This window comes from Cibotium barometz, chromosome 2 (assembly GCF_041138505.1).
Source record: "Cibotium barometz isolate CiBa-2024 chromosome 2, ASM4113850v1, whole genome shotgun sequence".
NCBI lineage: Eukaryota > Viridiplantae > Streptophyta > Polypodiopsida > Cyatheales > Cibotiaceae > Cibotium > Cibotium barometz.
The window spans coordinates 18,995,954-19,012,205 of NC_141047.1; the positions used below are offsets into that span (position 1 = coordinate 18,995,954).

The window sequence follows — 16,252 nt, forward strand, 5'->3', positions numbered from 1 at the left end:
ATTACATATCTTTCACCAAGTTACAAGACTAAGCTACATCAAAACATTAACTTTAAATGTACAATTAAGCCTATTGATAATCTTCGACATTTAGCTTAATTGGACATTGGAACAGTCACAACAACAACAACAAAAAATGAATGGTCCCATTAATTCATGTTGACCATCTTCTCTTCTTTTTAACCAACCAAAACTCTCCACTCCTCACAATACCTTGAAGGTTTCTAAAATCAAAGGGAGAAATAAAAAATCAAGATGAAAGTGTGAAAGAAATACATATTTTCTTCTTGAGGATGTACTGCCTCAAAGTCTTGCCCACTTCTTATTGTTCACTCAAGTCTTGGGCATACTACCTCTTAATGCTTGCCAAACTCATCAAGGCATGAGGCCATAAACTTTTTATGCTTGTTTGGGAGGTGAAATGAATGGGGGCTTTACAAACTCAGAGGGTGATGGAAGCTGCAACCTCTTCAAGCTACCCTTCCATTTCTTATGCTTGGGAGATAGCCTCAAGGTAAGCATATATATATATATATATATATATATATATATTTGTTGGAGGTGGGGGAGTTAGCCAAGTGGTATAGCTCTGGCTCCAAAAGCTGGTGGGCGGAAGGTTCAATACAAACCCCCCTTAAGGTGTGGGGCATAAAGCAGGGTTGAAATGTAAAGGCTTACCCTAACCTTCAATTTGAAGGCCATTTTTAGAGAAATTTTCAAAATAGTGGCCCTCTTTTGTAACCTTGTTTTCTGAGTAGAAGGTTTGAAGGGCTGTGATGCCCTCTGAAGGCTTCAAATTTTAGCACTGGAATTAAGAAATGACGATTCTAGAATCTAGAATTAAAAACAAAAGTAGACATACTTGTTTATGCAGCATTTTTTAACAAGTAGACATACTTGTTTACATAGCAAATTTTCTTAACACAATTTTTTCTTAACACATTGAGAGGGAGAGAGAGAGAGACACACACACAGAGACAGAGAGACCCTTTCTTGCTTGCAGGCAGGAGTTCTTTGCAGAGCACAAGGCATCTAGCCCTTCCCCTGAGTTGTTACCAAAGCACAAGATCTTCATCAGTCACAGTGGAAATCAGAAAGACTTCGCAGAGCAGCTTTGCCAAGACCTGGAGAGCTGGGGTTACTACCCTTTCTTTGACAGGCGTGAAGACAGCTTGCCCAAGGGAGAGAAGTTCCCTCATCTCATCTTCAAGGCTGCAAGCGAGTGCCTGCTTGCCATTGTCCTCCTTTCCTCGGATTTCTTCACCAGGTCGAAATGGCCTATGCTCGAGCTGGCTGCTTTTGTACAGGCCCAAAAATCCAGAGAAGATCTGCGGATTCTTCCAGTGCTTCTCGGCCTCTCCGTAGAAGACCTCCAAAACACTGCAAAATGGTCGGAGCACTGGAAGGATTGGGGGAAGCAGGACGGCCGCCTAGATTGCAAGGTAGTCCACGAGTGGGCAACTGCTATACAAGCCTTGAAGCCAGTGAATTTGCTGATCAAAAGCTCCTATGATGGAGATGTGCCATTAAGGAAAGATATCGTTCGAGCTGTTCTGAAGATGATGCCTCCTGACGTTCGATCTGATGTCTCCCATGTGCAAGGCAAAGAGCGTCTCTGTAAGGTGTGTAACTTAGTACCTTTCTGAGTTTTCATCCATTCACTTTACACAGTACTCTGTTGGGCCAACTGTTATCATATGTTCTTCGCCATGGTCGACATTTCTTCACTTTACTCGCATACATAGTGCTCTTTCAAGTTCTAGCCTACTTTGATGTGAAAACGTTTCGCTCACTTTGCTTGCATTTGCAGGAAATACTCTTGAAATTTCTGAGTGTTCCAACAAGTTCCAAGATCTGTGAGAGCACAAAGGTGCTTGGTGTGTATGGCATTGGAGGTGTAGGCAAGACCACACTGTGCATGATCCTCACTGATTCTCTGAGGAGCGAATTTGAGGGCAGAGTCTGTCACATAGAGCTTGGCACAGGGATCAGCACTGTCAATCTTCAACGCAAAGCTCTCAAGCAGCTCACTAGAGCCAATGAAGATTTCCTCAACATGCACATCAACGCCAAGGAAGAGGTAAAGAATAAGTAGGGAAATATTTATGGAGCTCTAGAAGTCAAGTGTATGTGTTAGTAGTGTGTATATGATGGTCAAATGCTAGAGTTATACACTTCTTTATTGTTTCTTTTTGGTAGGAGTCACAACCTTGTGTTAGTAGTGGGTATGTGATGGTCAAAGGTCATTTGGTATTTTTCTCTTTGAAATCTCTATGTTTACTTTGATGGTGTGTAATGCAACATTTATGGCTAGGTATGGTTGGTGGAGAATCATTAGTCTGTTCTCATGCTAGGGGCAGCCACCAGGGGCCACGAGCTCGATCAGGTGGTGGTCATCTGGCTCGTGCTACCAGGGATTTATTGTGGGCTGCAGATGGCGGTTAGGAGGGCTCTAGATGCCGTCTTTCAATACAATTTGAACCTAATTTGATATTGTGCTAATTCTTTCTATCTTTAGTGGTGCATTTGCCCTATCAACTACTTATTTGCTATACTATTTTTTTCTATTTGCTACTTCCCTTAGTGCTAGGCTTCATTATGGCTGAGTTTGCCTTGCATCTCTGGAGGTTTGACAGAAACTCAGTACGAAGGGCTTTGTGTGAATATATGCTCTTATGTGTGTGTGTGTGTGTGGAGTGCGTGTGTGAGAGCATATCTTGATACAGAGTTCTACACCCACTATTGGGCAGTGATGACGTTAGTGGGGATGTCGTAGTATCTAGTCCATACTATGCATAATGGAGTTTATAGTTATATAGTCTTGTGGGTTGACTATGTTAGTAGTCATCTCTTGTCTGTATATTTACACCAGGGCCTCTGTTGTGGGTGTGCTTGCCCGAGTTAGGTGTTTTCTCATTTTTCTTCACTCTCCATATTTTTCCCTTGGTGTGGAGGGCTGTATGACTGCTCTGCTGTCCCCAGGCTCTCCCTTGTATGCTGGCCGACAGGTGTCTACTGCTGGCCGACTGGAGGGAGTAGGTCCTGGGCAAGTCATGATGGCTGTCGGCTGGCCGACAGGTGTCTACTGCTGGCCGACTGGAGGGAGTAGGTCCTGGGCAAGTCATGATGGCTGTCGGCTGTTTTTCAGCAGGTCGACTGGTTGCCTGGGGCCATATAAAATGGCCCCTTTCCCCCCACACTCCATATCTTGTATTCTGGGATTTTCTTGTGTATATAGCAGAGTTATACGCTTTTCTCTCTCTCTCTCTCTCTCTCTCTCTCTCTCTCTCTCTCTCTCTCTCTCTCATTCCTGCGTTTTTATGCTGTGCACTTGCTCTAGGTGTTTTCAGATCTTGTCTTCATCTCTGTTGCGTATTTTGACATGGTATCAAAGCTCTAGGCTCTTGGAAGATCTTGGGAACTGTGTGAGCAAGAGGGGGGCTTTTTGTAGTGCTGATTGGAGGACTGTTTTGGGCCGTACGGGAAGAGGAGAAGCAAGCGAAAGGCGGGCCGTGTTGCTGGACAACCACTTACAGGTTTAGTTCTTCATTTTTTCCCACCCACCCTTCCTTTTCAATTACACGCCCGCAATGGCAGATTTACTTAAGATGGCTGAGAAGCACGTGAAGATCCTGACACTCCCCATGTTCCTGGTGGACCGTCAGTTGGACGGGAACAACTACGGCATATGGAAGGTAATGATGAAATCTGTTTTGGAGTCTTATGACTTGGCTGATTTCATTGTTGTTGGGGTTTCGCAGCCGGAGTTAGAGGAAGGGGAGTTACTCTCTATTCGGAAGGAACGGGAGGCACACGCACAGTTATGGGATCGTGTCAATGCCAGAGTCCGTTCTTTCATCTTCCTCAATTGCACACCACAGGTGATCAACCACATAAAGCATATGATGTTGGCCAAAGGTATTTGGTAGCATTTGGCTTCCTCTACAACAGCGCATCACCCATGAAGAGAATCTCCTTGGAAGTTCAGATGCGGGTGATGAATCCTGCAAAGTCGTCGACGATGCGGGAGCACATCAACAAGCTGCAGGCTTTTCAGCAGGAAGTTCTCCAAGTTGGGAAAGAGATATCGTCAAAGGATATGGCCATAACGTTGCTGTCACATTTGCCCTTTCAGTACTCAGCCTTTTACTCTTTGTTGATTACCAGTGGGGCAGGCTCAGTACCATCACATGGGAGGAGCTTGTGCCCATAGTCTTGGACCAGGAAGAGCGATTCACGAATCCTTCATAGGGCAGAGGTTCAGAGGCCTTAATTGGCCAATGATCGAAAGGCCGTAATATCAACAACAAGGGCAAATGGAAGGCTTTATCGAAGAAGTCTTCTAAGAAGAAGCCCGACTGAGACCGAGAGAAACTGAAGGCCGAGAGGACCTGTAATGATTATGGTGAGAAAGGCTACTATTGGAGGAAGTATCCCAAGCAGATTGGGAAGAGTGCTGATTCTTCAGCTTCACCTGCAAAGACTCCAACCTTTGTGCACTTAGAGATGATGGACATGGATGCTTCATCTTCTTCGAGCGGGGAGGTAGTTGGCTTCACCGCAAAGGATACTTGGGAATGGATTCTTGACAGTAGTGCTTCCAGGCACATGACTCCTCCCCGTGACTTCTTTCTGGATCTGAAACGGTAGTCAGGTCGCATTTTTATTGGCAACAATTCCACCATACCAATACACAGTGGGGGCCGGATGGAGATCATTCCCGATGGTAGAGGGGGGAAGCATTCCTCTTGTGTTCTTTACGTTTTAGTCCTTGGTTTTCATCTGTTGTTAGTGCATGAGGTGTGCAAGACTGTAACATGCGAAAGCTTCGGAGAAGAATCAGTAACTTGGAGAGGAAGCATGATATGACCTTTCTTGATTGCCACCCATGGAGGGAGATTGTAATTCACCAATACAATAAGCCAGATTGTTCTGCTGGTGTTGTGAGTGCAATTGGAGCACCTACTCCTTGGTTCACACGAAGATCTGCAATCGACTTAGTATCGCTCAGCTCGAGCGATTAGTGTATTGCCGAGCTAACATGAAGCTCGTGCGAGATTATCATGCTTTGGGGACACCCAAGCAGGTATATTTAACTGTCGTACGTCTTTTGACACATTTCAATATAATTAAGTTATTTCTTGTGGTTCTGACTTGTCGGATTTTGCTTTTCCACAGGCAGATCCGACCCGTGTGAAGATGGTGCCAACCTCTACTGAGGATGACGTGGAGCAGCGTGTCAGAGACAATCAGGTAGATATTATACGACTCCTTCATAGAGAGTTGGAGAGCATCTATCGCTGTGTCACAAGGTCACGTGCACGGGCTTTGGCGATACCTTTGCGTGAGGAGGCTGCAGATTCAGAGAGCGCTAGACGGAGGAGCATTCGTCGGGGGAAGCTGCCTGTTCGTACGAGCAGACTTGGGCGAATGAGGCTTTCACTCTCATTCATACTCAGAGTGAGCCAGGAGATGATGGTGTAGCACATGGATCTCATGATACATCTTTCACATCATCACATGTGCCCGTGGGGCAGAGCCTGAGTATGACGACGAGGACAATGTCCTGACAGATGGGGACTTGCTCTCTTCTGGTGCATCGTCATCATCATCATCTGATGAGAGTTTTGACTCTTAGATCACGTTTCATTGTGAAGTCTAGACTCTGGAATAGCCCTTATGGGCCTTTTGAGGACATTTCTATGATGTAGTGTTGCAGCTTGCTATGTAGTATGTGCATTGTATTCAGTTTGTTTTGATGCATTTGCAGCCTTTTAACATGGATGAGAGTCGAGACTTTTGTTGTGTAAACACTGATTCATCAGTTTATATAGAGCTAAGAGTGGTGATTGGTGATTGAAGATTGATCTCTGATTGAAAACTGGTTTTGGTATTTGATGTTTGATTTCTGAAGTAACAAGTTTTACAACGTGCGGCAAGGGTTTTGTGATTACTAATCAAATGCGTATTAGCAAAGGCCTTATTAGATTGTCTTGTAGGTCTCTCTCACAATTTAAAATGTATTTGGATCTTTTTATGTTTATTTTGATATGAAATGCCATATAGATTGATATTTTTTACAATGGTACGTATTTTTACGTACACAAAAATTTTATATGTACGGAACAACGTACAAATACGTACCGTACATTACGTACAGTACGTACACATCAACTATGGGGCTGACAAAGGAGGTGAATTTTCTTCAAATGCTGTCGTGAGATTTTGTGCGAAACATGGCATCAAGAGGGAGCTGGCCAATACAGGTTCGCCGTCAGAGAATGGAGTAGTTGAACGTAAGAACATGACTGGTGGAGATGGCGAGGACGATGTTGGAGCATTGTGATCTTCCTCGTCCACTTTGGGGAGAGGCTGTGGCTACGGCTGTCCATATCCTCAACCGTTCTTCGACGACTTCAGTACCGAATATGACTCCCTTTGAGGCATATTTTGGCAGGAAACCTGATGTCTCCCATTTCCGTGTGTTTGGGAGCGATGCATATGTTCACATTTCTGTGTGTTTGGGAGCGATGCATATGTTCACATTTCGAAGAAGCAGAGGGGGAAGCTCGACTCAAAGTCCCAAAAGCTTATCTTTGTGGGTTATAACTCTCTTTCCAAGGGATACAGGTTATATGATCCAGAGAGCAACGAGGTTGTTGTCAGCAGGGATGTGGTCTTTGATGAGCATGTTCCGGTTTCCACTATTGATGAGCCGCCACTTCTTGGAGACCCAGAGGAGTCTGATAATGATTCCCAGTCAATCGTTCCAGCTGGACAATCTCAGTCAGTTCAGGAGGTTGAGCCCGCAGCAGCTGGAGATGAGCCCCCGCAACAGCAGGAGGCTCCGCATTCTGTTCGAGTATCCTGGTGGTTGGTGGACACCGTTCGGGAGTTAGGTGTCATGGAGCTTCCCTCCGAATGGACCACAGAGGACGGACCTCGAAGATCGCACAGAGTCCGTGATAAAAGTCATTCAGTGGAGCTTTTACAGGCAAACTATGCTTTGATGTCTTGTATCATGCGGGACAAAGAGCCCACTTCCGTCAAGGAAGCTCTTGCACAGGATATTTGGAGGAAAGCCATGTAGGTGGAACTGGATGCCATTGAGAAGAATAACACTTGGGAGTTGGTACCGAGGCCGTCGAAACAGTCTGTCATTGGTGTCAAGTGGGTCTTTAAGACCAAGTATATGTTAGATGGGTCGATGGACAAACACAAAGCCAGACTTGTGGCTAAGGGTTATGCTCAGCGGCGAGGCATTGACTATGAGGATACCTTTGCACCGACCGCGAGGATGACCACGATTTGGTCCGTTCTTGCCCTTGCTTCTTCTCAGCGGTGGCTCGTATATGAGATGGATGTCAAATCTGCGTTCCTTGATGGTGACCTACAGGAGGAGGTGTATGTTGAGCAACCTCCAGGCTTTGAGGTTCCAGGATCAAAGGATATGGTTTACAGGTTGAGGAAGGCCTTGTATGGTCTTAAACAGGCTCCCAGGGGTTGGAATCAGAAGATTGATTCCTTCTTTCGACGGGCTAGATTTTAGAGATCGGTTGCAGATCCCAACCTATATCTCTTTCAGGAACGCGACATGGTCACGCTGATCATCCTTTATGTGGATGACCTCATTCTCACTGGCGGTCATATGGAGCACATTGTGGTGACGAAGGCTGCCTTGTCAAAGGAGTTTGAGATGACCGACTTAGGCTTACTCCACTTCTTCTTGGGATTGGAGATCTGGCAGACCCAGAGGGGGTTCTTTGTCTCTCGGCAGCAGTATGTTCATGAGTTTGCTTGAGGCCTTTGGGATGGAGAACTGCAAGCCTATCACGTCGCCGATGGACCCGAACACGAAGCTTAGAGTGAATGATCCTTGTGAGCCAGTTGATGCCTCTGTACCGAAAGCTGGTTGGTTCATTGATCTGGTTGCTGAACACCAGATTGGACTTGAGCTTTTCTGTGGGGCTGTTGAGCTAATTCATGCAGACGCCGTTGAAGTCTCATTGGGACGCAGGATTGCGGATCTTGCGGTATCTGCAGGGTACGAAGGATCTTGGACTCTTTTACATAGGAGGGGGATTGAAGGATGGAGTCTGACTCCAAGGTTGGAGTGACTCGGATTGGGGAGGAGATCCACATCAGGCTACAGTTTTTCCCTCGGCTCAGGAGCGGTTTCATGGAGCCTTAAGAGGCAGCCAACTATTGCCTTGTCATCGACAGAGGCAAGTACCGGGCTGCTTGTGGTGCTGCGTGCGAGGTTGTGTGGTTGCGGAGGTTGCTTGGCGAGATTGGGTTTCCACAGAAGGAGCCCAGTCATCCAGTGCGACAACCAAAGCTGTATAGCTATTGCTCGGAACCCGGTCTTCCATGCCCGGACCAAGCACATAGAGATACAATATCACTTTGTTCGTGAGAAGATCTTGGCTGGTGGCATCTTGCTTCTTCATTGTTCGACGGAGGACAATGCGGTGGACCTCTTCACGAAGTCTCTACCTCAGGCTATGCTCCGGTGGCACTCCAGTTCACTGGGGTTGGTTCCACATCCAAGAGCTGAGAGGGGGTGTTAGCAGTCATCTCCTGTGTGTATATTTACACCAAGGCCTCTGTTGTGGGTGTGCCCGCCCGATTTAGGTGTTTTCTCATTTTTCCCCACTCTCCATATTTTTCCCTATTTTTTCCCTTGATGTGGAGGGCTGTATGATTTCTCTGCTGCCCCCAGGCTCTCCCCTATATGCTGGCCGACTGTCCAGTGCTGGCCGACAGGTGTCTACTGCTGGCCGACTGGAGGGAGCAGGCTATCGGCTGTTTTTCAGCAGGCCGACTGGCTGCCTGGGGCCATATAAAATGGCCCCTTACCCCCCACACTCCATATCTTGTATTCCGGGATTTTCTTGTGTATATAGCAGAGTTATACGCTTCTCTCTCTCTCTCTCTCATTTCTGCATTTTTCTGCTGTGCACTTGCTCTAGGTGTTTTCAGATCTTGTCTTCATCTCCGCTGCATATTCTGACAGACTACCATGAGTATATAATATGCACGTTCCTAAAAGGTGAATTTGGGCATGTTCCTTGATTCATCTAGGTATATATACAATTTGAACCTAATTATTACGTGACATTTATTGCAGGCTGCAGACGGCAGTCAGGAGGGCTCCAGATGCCGTCTTTCAATACAATTTTGAACCTAATTATTAAGTGACTTTATATTCCACCCAGCCCGTAAATGTGGTACAGTCATGTATTTAGAAGCCTTTAACTGATGGCAACCATTTCTGAATTGGCTAGGGGCTCGTGTTGAATCTAACCAGCCCCTGGAATGACAGTTCAAACTCCAGCTTAGGGGGCAGCTGGGTGACCCCTGGTGGTTCATCAAAGGGCAGGTGCGAACCACTGGTAGGCAGAAGCCCCATAAGAGGGTAATACTTTAGGTCAGATGATGGCCACATTCAGATGGTTTTTAAGTTTCTCTTCACATTATACATATTTATTGATTGATGATGGGGAGGACCATCTTAGGTGGCCATTTTTCTCTAAGCTCTCTAAATTCTACATACATCAACAATGTTGTAAGAGCTTGTTGTTGATGGCCAGTAAACTCCAATCCTTTGAAGTATGAAAAGTTCAGTCAAATGAGTAGCTGGCTAGAAAGTTCCTACATTTGCACGCATCAAACTTGTTGCAGTTTTAATATCAAGGCTGCATGTTTTCTCATGTCCAGGGGCTAGCTTGTCTCCGAGAGCGCATGCCAAGGCAAGCGATTTTCATGGCGGTGGATAATGCATCTGATAGTGCGGAGTCAATAGAGGCTGCTAGTATGTTTCTCAGATTGAGATTTCATCCAAACAGCATGGTGTTGGTGACATCCCGCAGTCAAGATGTCCTGCAGAGATCCTTGGGGATATCAGAGAGTTGTTGTGTGCTTTGCCCCAGTGTAACTGCAGCGGAAGCTCTTGACATAGTCCTGGATCACGTCAATCTTCCAAGCATCAAACTCCTAACTGAAGAGCAGGAGCAAATCCTTCATCAAACTGTGGAGCGCTGTGATTTTGGAGGTTATCACCCCTTGTCTCTCAAGGTACTGGCGGCACAGTTGGGAAGCAATCCCTCCTCTTGGAGAGTGAGTGATCTAGATCTTCACGAGGCTTCAGATATAGAGCATCCTTTATTCTCTGCCATAGAAACAAGTTATCTGAAATTGCCTGATCAACAAATCAGAGATATGTTTCTGGATATAGCATTGTTTACTCCTGACAACCTCCACACTATCCATGAGATAAGCAAGTGGCTAAGTGACACCATCCATTTTAGCTGCGATGTGGATCGTATCAAGAAAAAGGTATGTGCACTGAGCTAGTAAGATGCTTATATACTGGCATTTCACAGTTTCAATGTTAGATTTTTGACACTTATTTTGGCTTTTGTAATAGTTGAATATCTTGAGAGTCAAGTCACTTTTGGAGGTTTGGAAGATGGATGATGAAAAAGTTCGCATACATGACCTTCACCGCGAGCTTGCTAAAAGAAAGGCTAGAGTGGAGGCCAGCTCTAGATTCGTCTATCAGAGAGGCGGAGAAGCTGCTCCAAAGGAATTATCAATGAAAGCTTTAGCCAGAATCGTTGAGAGGGCTGGTTTTGTGGAAGCAAGATTCAGGAGGCTTGAATTAAGTGCATGCATGAATCTACAGCTCCTAAGCTTAAGGAGCTGTGAAAAGCTAGCAACACTTTGCTTACATGGGCTGCCATGCTTGGTTAGTTTGGAGTTGAGCATATGCCCATTGGAAACTTTGGATCTGAGGGGTCTAATCAAGTTGAGGTGGCTGTATGTCTCATCTTGCAAAAATTTGACGGAATTGCATGCAGGTGAGTCTGAGTTCTTGGCATGTGTGGGCATTTCAAAATGTGCCAAGCTCGAGGAGTTAACTTTAAGGAATTGTGATATGTTGACATCAGTGTCTGTCTCGTACAATGACAATCTACAGTATGTGTATCTGGGCAGAGGTCAGAGCTTGGATTGCCTTACTCTCTGGTTTTGCAGATCCTTGACTCGTGTGGAGATTACTGGGGCTGCTCGTCTGTCTACAGTCAATAAAAGGGGCTGCCCTCAGCTACTGAGTGTTCAAGGTTGCAATAATATGTTCTGCAATGTCAAATGCATGCGTTTAACTTTATGGCACAAACTTTCCAACACAGTCATAACAACTCTAGAGAGGTCAACTCTTCTTCAAGTGTTGGATCTATGGGATTGTCCAATGAGCAGGCTGCCTGACTTGAGAGCTTGTTCAAATCTTCGAGAGCTGAGGCTGAGTGATGTGGATATTTTGCTGGACTCAGATAATCGGGAGTTGCTTCATGAATATGTTGACATCTTGTGTGCCTCTGCTGAGGATTTGGGACTTCCTGCATCCATAGAAGAGATAAGCATTGCAAGTTGCAGAAATGTGGTGGTGAAGGAGATTTGTTGGAAGTTGCAAGGATTGAGGGATTTGAGACTGCTTTCAGTGCAGAGGGTTCGTGTGGCATGGGACTGGGAATTGTACAGGTCCGATGGACAGCACATGTTGAAGGCATCTACTCTAAATAACACATCTACACTGACTCCACTTCATGATGTTGAAATGAGTAGTGAAATAGAAAGCTTAAGGGAAGTGCTGCACAAGCGGGTTTCAATTATACACAAGGAAACCAAGGAAAGCATTGACATTAATCATAGTCTGTACCAAGCGCTGCACTGGGTTCAAGAATTTTTTAAAGGTAAGAAAAATATAACTCAATCAGAACAAGATCTCAACTCAAAAATCTGTTTGCAATGGGAGAGGCATGTGGCGCCTTTAATTGTGGGACATGAAGAGATAGGACAGCTGTCTTGGAATGACATAAACAAAGCTGCTGAAATTGGGAGTTCCCAAGGTGGGATTGTAGAGCAGACCTTTCATGCATTGTGCAACCATTGTGACACTTTATGTGAACGCTTGTGGCGAGATTTAAAGATGGACGAAATGGAATGTCCAGAGCTGGGAAAAGCAAAAGAAATAATGGAAATGTGTCAAAAGGCAACTGCCAAAGAGATAAAAAGGCAATTGCACTTTTTAACTGCAATTGATCCTCGAAATATTGCGATGCATGATGAATTGGAAATCTGGGAAGAGAGAATAATTGAGGAAGTGGGGATGTGGGAAAAAATGCGAGCTCTTGAATCAATCAAATTCACAGAGCTTGAAAAGATTGATAAGGTAGCAATGTGGGAAAAGAGACCCATGGGTGAAGGGGTCATGCTCATATCGCCAGCGGTAGAAACACTTGCACAGAGATTGGTTGCTTTGGAAATGTGCAGAGGATGGAAGTTCCAAAATGGGGTTGAGATTAATACACAAGATGGATTCAAGCAGTCAAGATGGGATTGGCTACGATCCTGCAAAGTAGCAATATCAATAGAGCAGTTGAAGTTTTGTCTAGCAAAGCAAGCGAGTAATGTTGTAGAGGAAGCTGAGATGAGGAATACACTGAATTTGCATCTCCAATGGATGCAAGAGATGGTGAGGGAAATTGATCTTTTGATGCAAAGTGAAATGGAAAAATTGTGGAGTGCCGGCTTGCCGCGTGGAAGACATGGAAAGAAGATTGCTGCATCCATGAGGTATCGTCAAGGTTGTAAGTGTGAGGGGCTACTTCGATGCTGGAAAGCACGCCAATGGCTACAAGAGCTGGAAATATGCCTTTCACAAAAACTGATGCAAGCAGACAAGCCATTGATGGAGGAAACATCACGTGAAAGCAATACAGAGTATCGACCGCTTATTAAAATGAGAGAGCAGTTTCAGTATATTGAACGTCTCATGATTAACATTGTTGAGGAAAATGAGGTCAGGCCTCCACATCTCAAAGGGATGCAAGAGATAATCAAGGAACTTGATCTGTTGATTCAAAGTGAAATGGAGAAGATGTGGAGTGATGCGCTGGCATCAGGAAAAGCTGAGAGGAGGGCTGATCGGAAACTTCGATTTTGGCTACATGATGTAAGAAAATGGCTTTCACTAAAATTGATGCAAGAAGACAACCCAGTGATGACGGAGGAAACACTCACTGGATTGAGAAAGCATTTACAGTATATTGAACTTCATATCGCGGGTCCTGCAAGTGAGGCAGACAAGGTGAAAGAGACAATCAAGGAGAACATTATATCGAAGCAAGGCATGATCAAAGCATTGATGGTTGTGGGCGAGTCTCCTACAGATCGATACAAGCCGAAATTGATGAAAGGAGGCGAGCTAAATATATGGAAAAGGGCCGAGAGGTTTCCTCTGCGATGGTTATGGGACGTGATGAACACACACCAGTTATTTGATCTTCCAATCACGAACTGTTGTAGGTTACGCCATCTCCACATCTCAAACTGCAGGTTTGCGATCCCCCATTATAAAAGCAAAATTCCATTGACAGAAGGGTGTTGCATACGGAGCATGGAGCAATTGGAAAAGCAAAATTTCAAAAAGAGGCGATTAGAAATTCAAAATTCGGGAGAGAGAGAGACAGAGAGAGCTGTTGCATAGACAGCAGCAGTGTACATTTCGAGTAAAATGGTTGGGCAACTCAGCTTTGGCTTTTCAAACCCAGGCATGCATAGCACTGATGATTATCGGCTTTTGGTTTATGTACAAAATTCACATCATTGAACAGGTCAAAATTTGCTAGCTATAGAAGGAACAAAGACAGATATAATGGAAGGACACAAGGCAGAAATTCATAGAATTCTCAGAGTGAGTGTCAAGAAGAAGGGCTCCAACCGTTGAATAAAGAAGAATTATCTCAATTATCGAGACTCTCTCCCCTCTTCTCCATAGCCAATCCATAGAAGCATACAAGTATGGCCATGGAGGTGGAGGTATCTAGCCTCTCTTTCTTCATGGCGTGAGCATAGAGATTTTAGCCTCTCTTCCATGCTATGCGTGAAAGCATTAGAACGAAAACGGTCTCTTCAAGCTGTTTGTGAGTCTGTTGCTGAAAACCAAGCGTACCCCCCCGTTGTTCTCTGCCGCCTCCCTCGCACTTACGCTCTCTCCCCCCCCTCTTCCCGCATGCACCCCCATCTTTCGCCCCCGCCCACCCCCCTCTCTGCCGTCAATGCCCCCTTCGGCATTGTCTCTCCGTTCCTCATTCTCTCAGGTAGTTTCTTTGTTCTTGGGTAATTCTCACTTGGCAAGCCTCGGTCCCTTCTGGTCTTCACCCCTCAGGAGGACTCCATGGCAACCGCTCCGTCATCCCCGATTGAGGCCATCGACCCTGGCCTATCCTTCTCAGAAGCGGACCTCCAGCTCCTCGTTAACGATAGTTGCATCTCTAGAGGCCTCTACTTTGTTTGGTGTGCAAGATTGTTGGGACCTCCAGCTCCTCGTTAACGATAGTTGCATCTCTAGAGGCCTCTACTTTGTTTGGTGTGCAAGATTGTTGGTAGCCACCCGGTGGGAGCGGACAACCCAAAGATCTTCTTCCTTGGAGTGCCAACAAAGATCACAGACACTCATCCTCTCCAGAGCACTTCCGCTGCCCTCTGGCAACACCCGACCAAGAGCGAAGGAAGGTGGCGAGATCCATCCGCCGTTTGATTCATCGAATCTCGGAGCTAGTAGAGATGACCATCACCACTTCCCTAGTGAGGGGAGGAGACAGTGGCTCCCATTTGGATTTGTGTGGTGTTTCATCATTCTAGGCCATCCACGCTAGAGAGTGGTGCGATGATCTTCTTCTTTCCCTCGACTGCAACTTTGGAGATGGAGTGGGATTCGAAGTCGGTGGTGGTTGCCGCCATCCAGGGGTAGACAATAGAGCTCTCACACCATCTTCACGATTTGCGCATCATTGACATGCTCACCCATCTCTAGCTCCTAGCTCGGATGGAGCTCGGAGGCTCAGGCCATACAGATCAGGACGGGGACGTAGTGTCTTCCAACCTAGAGGTGTTGCTCTTTGTGTTCCTTCATATCGCCCCCCTTCTTATAGATACCTTCATTGCGATTGATGCAGTTCAGAGCATGCCTACCCTTGCGCTGTGACAGAGTGGTGACACATTGAGGATAAGATCCGTGCCCACTTGGCACGCCTTCGTCCTAGGACCAATTGTGATTACTTCCCATTGAAACCCACGTCGAAGACTCTTCAAGTGGAGGGCAGTTTCGATAGTTTCGCCTCCCACAAAGTTTGATATGTGGATAGTCTCATGGAACATTCAGGGTTTAGGGGGGCCTTAGTGCTTTCAGAGGTGAGGTGTCCTCAAAGGAGAGGTACAATTGGGGGACCCATCGACATTCTCTTTCTCTAGGACCACCATCTTTTTGAGGGGCATACTCGTTGTTGTGGGAAGATTTTACCAAGCAGGAGTCGCACTTTTTGGTCTCCCTCTTTTGGTCCCTCAGGGATGCAAAGAGGAGTTTGTATTTTTGACAACGAGCAGCTCTTGTCGGCAGTGGTAGGCTCATGTGTCAGTCTCTAGGCGTGCACAGTGGGTTACCATTAGGATTGGAGAGGACTGTGGGAGCTTCCTCAATGTTTATGCCTTGAATACCGTAGCAGGTAGAGCCACCTTCTAGAGTACAGTCAGTTAGGCTCTTCTTCAGGCTAACTTTTGGTGCATGGGTGGAGACCTGAACATGATCAAGTAAGCATAGGACAGACTTGGAGGAGGCATGGCTACAGTCTCAGGCGTAGAGGACTCCGCATGGGAGGAGTTGATCGTGGCACCCAGTGGACATGACCTTTGGCATCTGCCAAAGTTTGGGCGCAGCCTTGGGAGCTTGTGCTTCTCGCGGTCCAATAGGAGGAGCATTGTTGGAATTATTCGAATTATTTGGCATTTATGGATATTTACTTTATGTGCAAGCGAGACTGATCACCTCTAACTTGTTACATATTTTGAGCTTATATTGTGAATGTCACTGCAGAGTGGTAGGGTTAGTGTGCGGGATATGCATGGATCCATTGGGCTTGCTTCGATCGAAATTTATTGACGCATGGCGCGTGACGATTATTTTAGATCGACAATGGCAATGATATTTTATGTGCACATTAGTGTGCAACATTTTGATATACATTAGTTCTATTTTATGAGTGAACGTTAGTGTTCACACTTTTGTATGTAGGTTTATGCAAGCCATGGTAATTTTAGTAATGGTAGTAGCAATGCATGCACTTTTTTCAATTCAATTGTAAAGAACAATTTTAATGCTACCATCCCAAGCAATGTAGAATAATTTTAATGC

At 45.7% G+C, this 16,252-nt stretch overlaps 2 protein-coding genes across 3 annotated transcripts; both read left to right on the forward strand.

Moving 5' to 3' along the window:
• Nucleotides 1–264: 264 nt before the first annotated feature.
• On the forward strand, nucleotides 265–13,981 carry LOC147640762 (uncharacterized). Of its 2 annotated transcripts, none has more exons than XM_086814884.1 (5): nucleotides 265–514; nucleotides 1,004–1,622; nucleotides 1,811–2,080; nucleotides 9,721–10,338; nucleotides 10,430–13,981. In XM_086814884.1, exons 1-5 carry the CDS (start codon nucleotides 426–428, stop codon nucleotides 13,547–13,549), a joined length of 4,716 nt encoding a protein of 1,571 aa, XP_086671010.1. In that variant the 5' UTR covers nucleotides 265–425; the 3' UTR covers nucleotides 13,550–13,981. The 2 variants fall into 2 exon arrangements, with proteins under 2 accessions (XP_086671010.1, XP_086671020.1); XM_086814894.1 differs by having other exon boundaries at nucleotides 464–666.
• LOC147640763 (uncharacterized) lies at nucleotides 2,340–6,173 on the forward strand. Its single transcript, XM_086814905.1, has 3 exons — nucleotides 2,340–3,008; nucleotides 3,079–5,086; nucleotides 5,179–6,173. Exons 2-3 carry the CDS (start codon nucleotides 5,042–5,044, stop codon nucleotides 5,482–5,484), a joined length of 351 nt encoding a protein of 116 aa, XP_086671031.1. The 5' UTR covers nucleotides 2,340–3,008; nucleotides 3,079–5,041; the 3' UTR covers nucleotides 5,485–6,173.
• Nucleotides 13,982–16,252: the final 2,271 nt, after the last annotated feature.

Bases quoted from the DNA above. Each gene is read 5' to 3' on its own strand.
- LOC147640762 (XM_086814884.1), top strand. From the start codon at position 426: ATGGGGGCTTTACAAACTCAGAGGGTGATGGAAGCTGCAACCTCTTCA. The intron at 1,623-1,810 runs GTGTGTAACTTA...TTGCATTTGCAG, and splicing joins GCAAAGAGCGTCTCTGTAAG to GAAATACTCTTGAAATTTCT. The intron at 2,081-9,720 runs GTAAAGAATAAG...TCTCATGTCCAG, and splicing joins ACATCAACGCCAAGGAAGAG to GGGCTAGCTTGTCTCCGAGA.
- LOC147640763 (XM_086814905.1), top strand. From the start codon at position 5,042: ATGAAGCTCGTGCGAGATTATCATGCTTTGGGGACACCCAAGCAG. The intron at 5,087-5,178 runs GTATATTTAACT...GCTTTTCCACAG, and splicing joins CTTTGGGGACACCCAAGCAG to GCAGATCCGACCCGTGTGAA.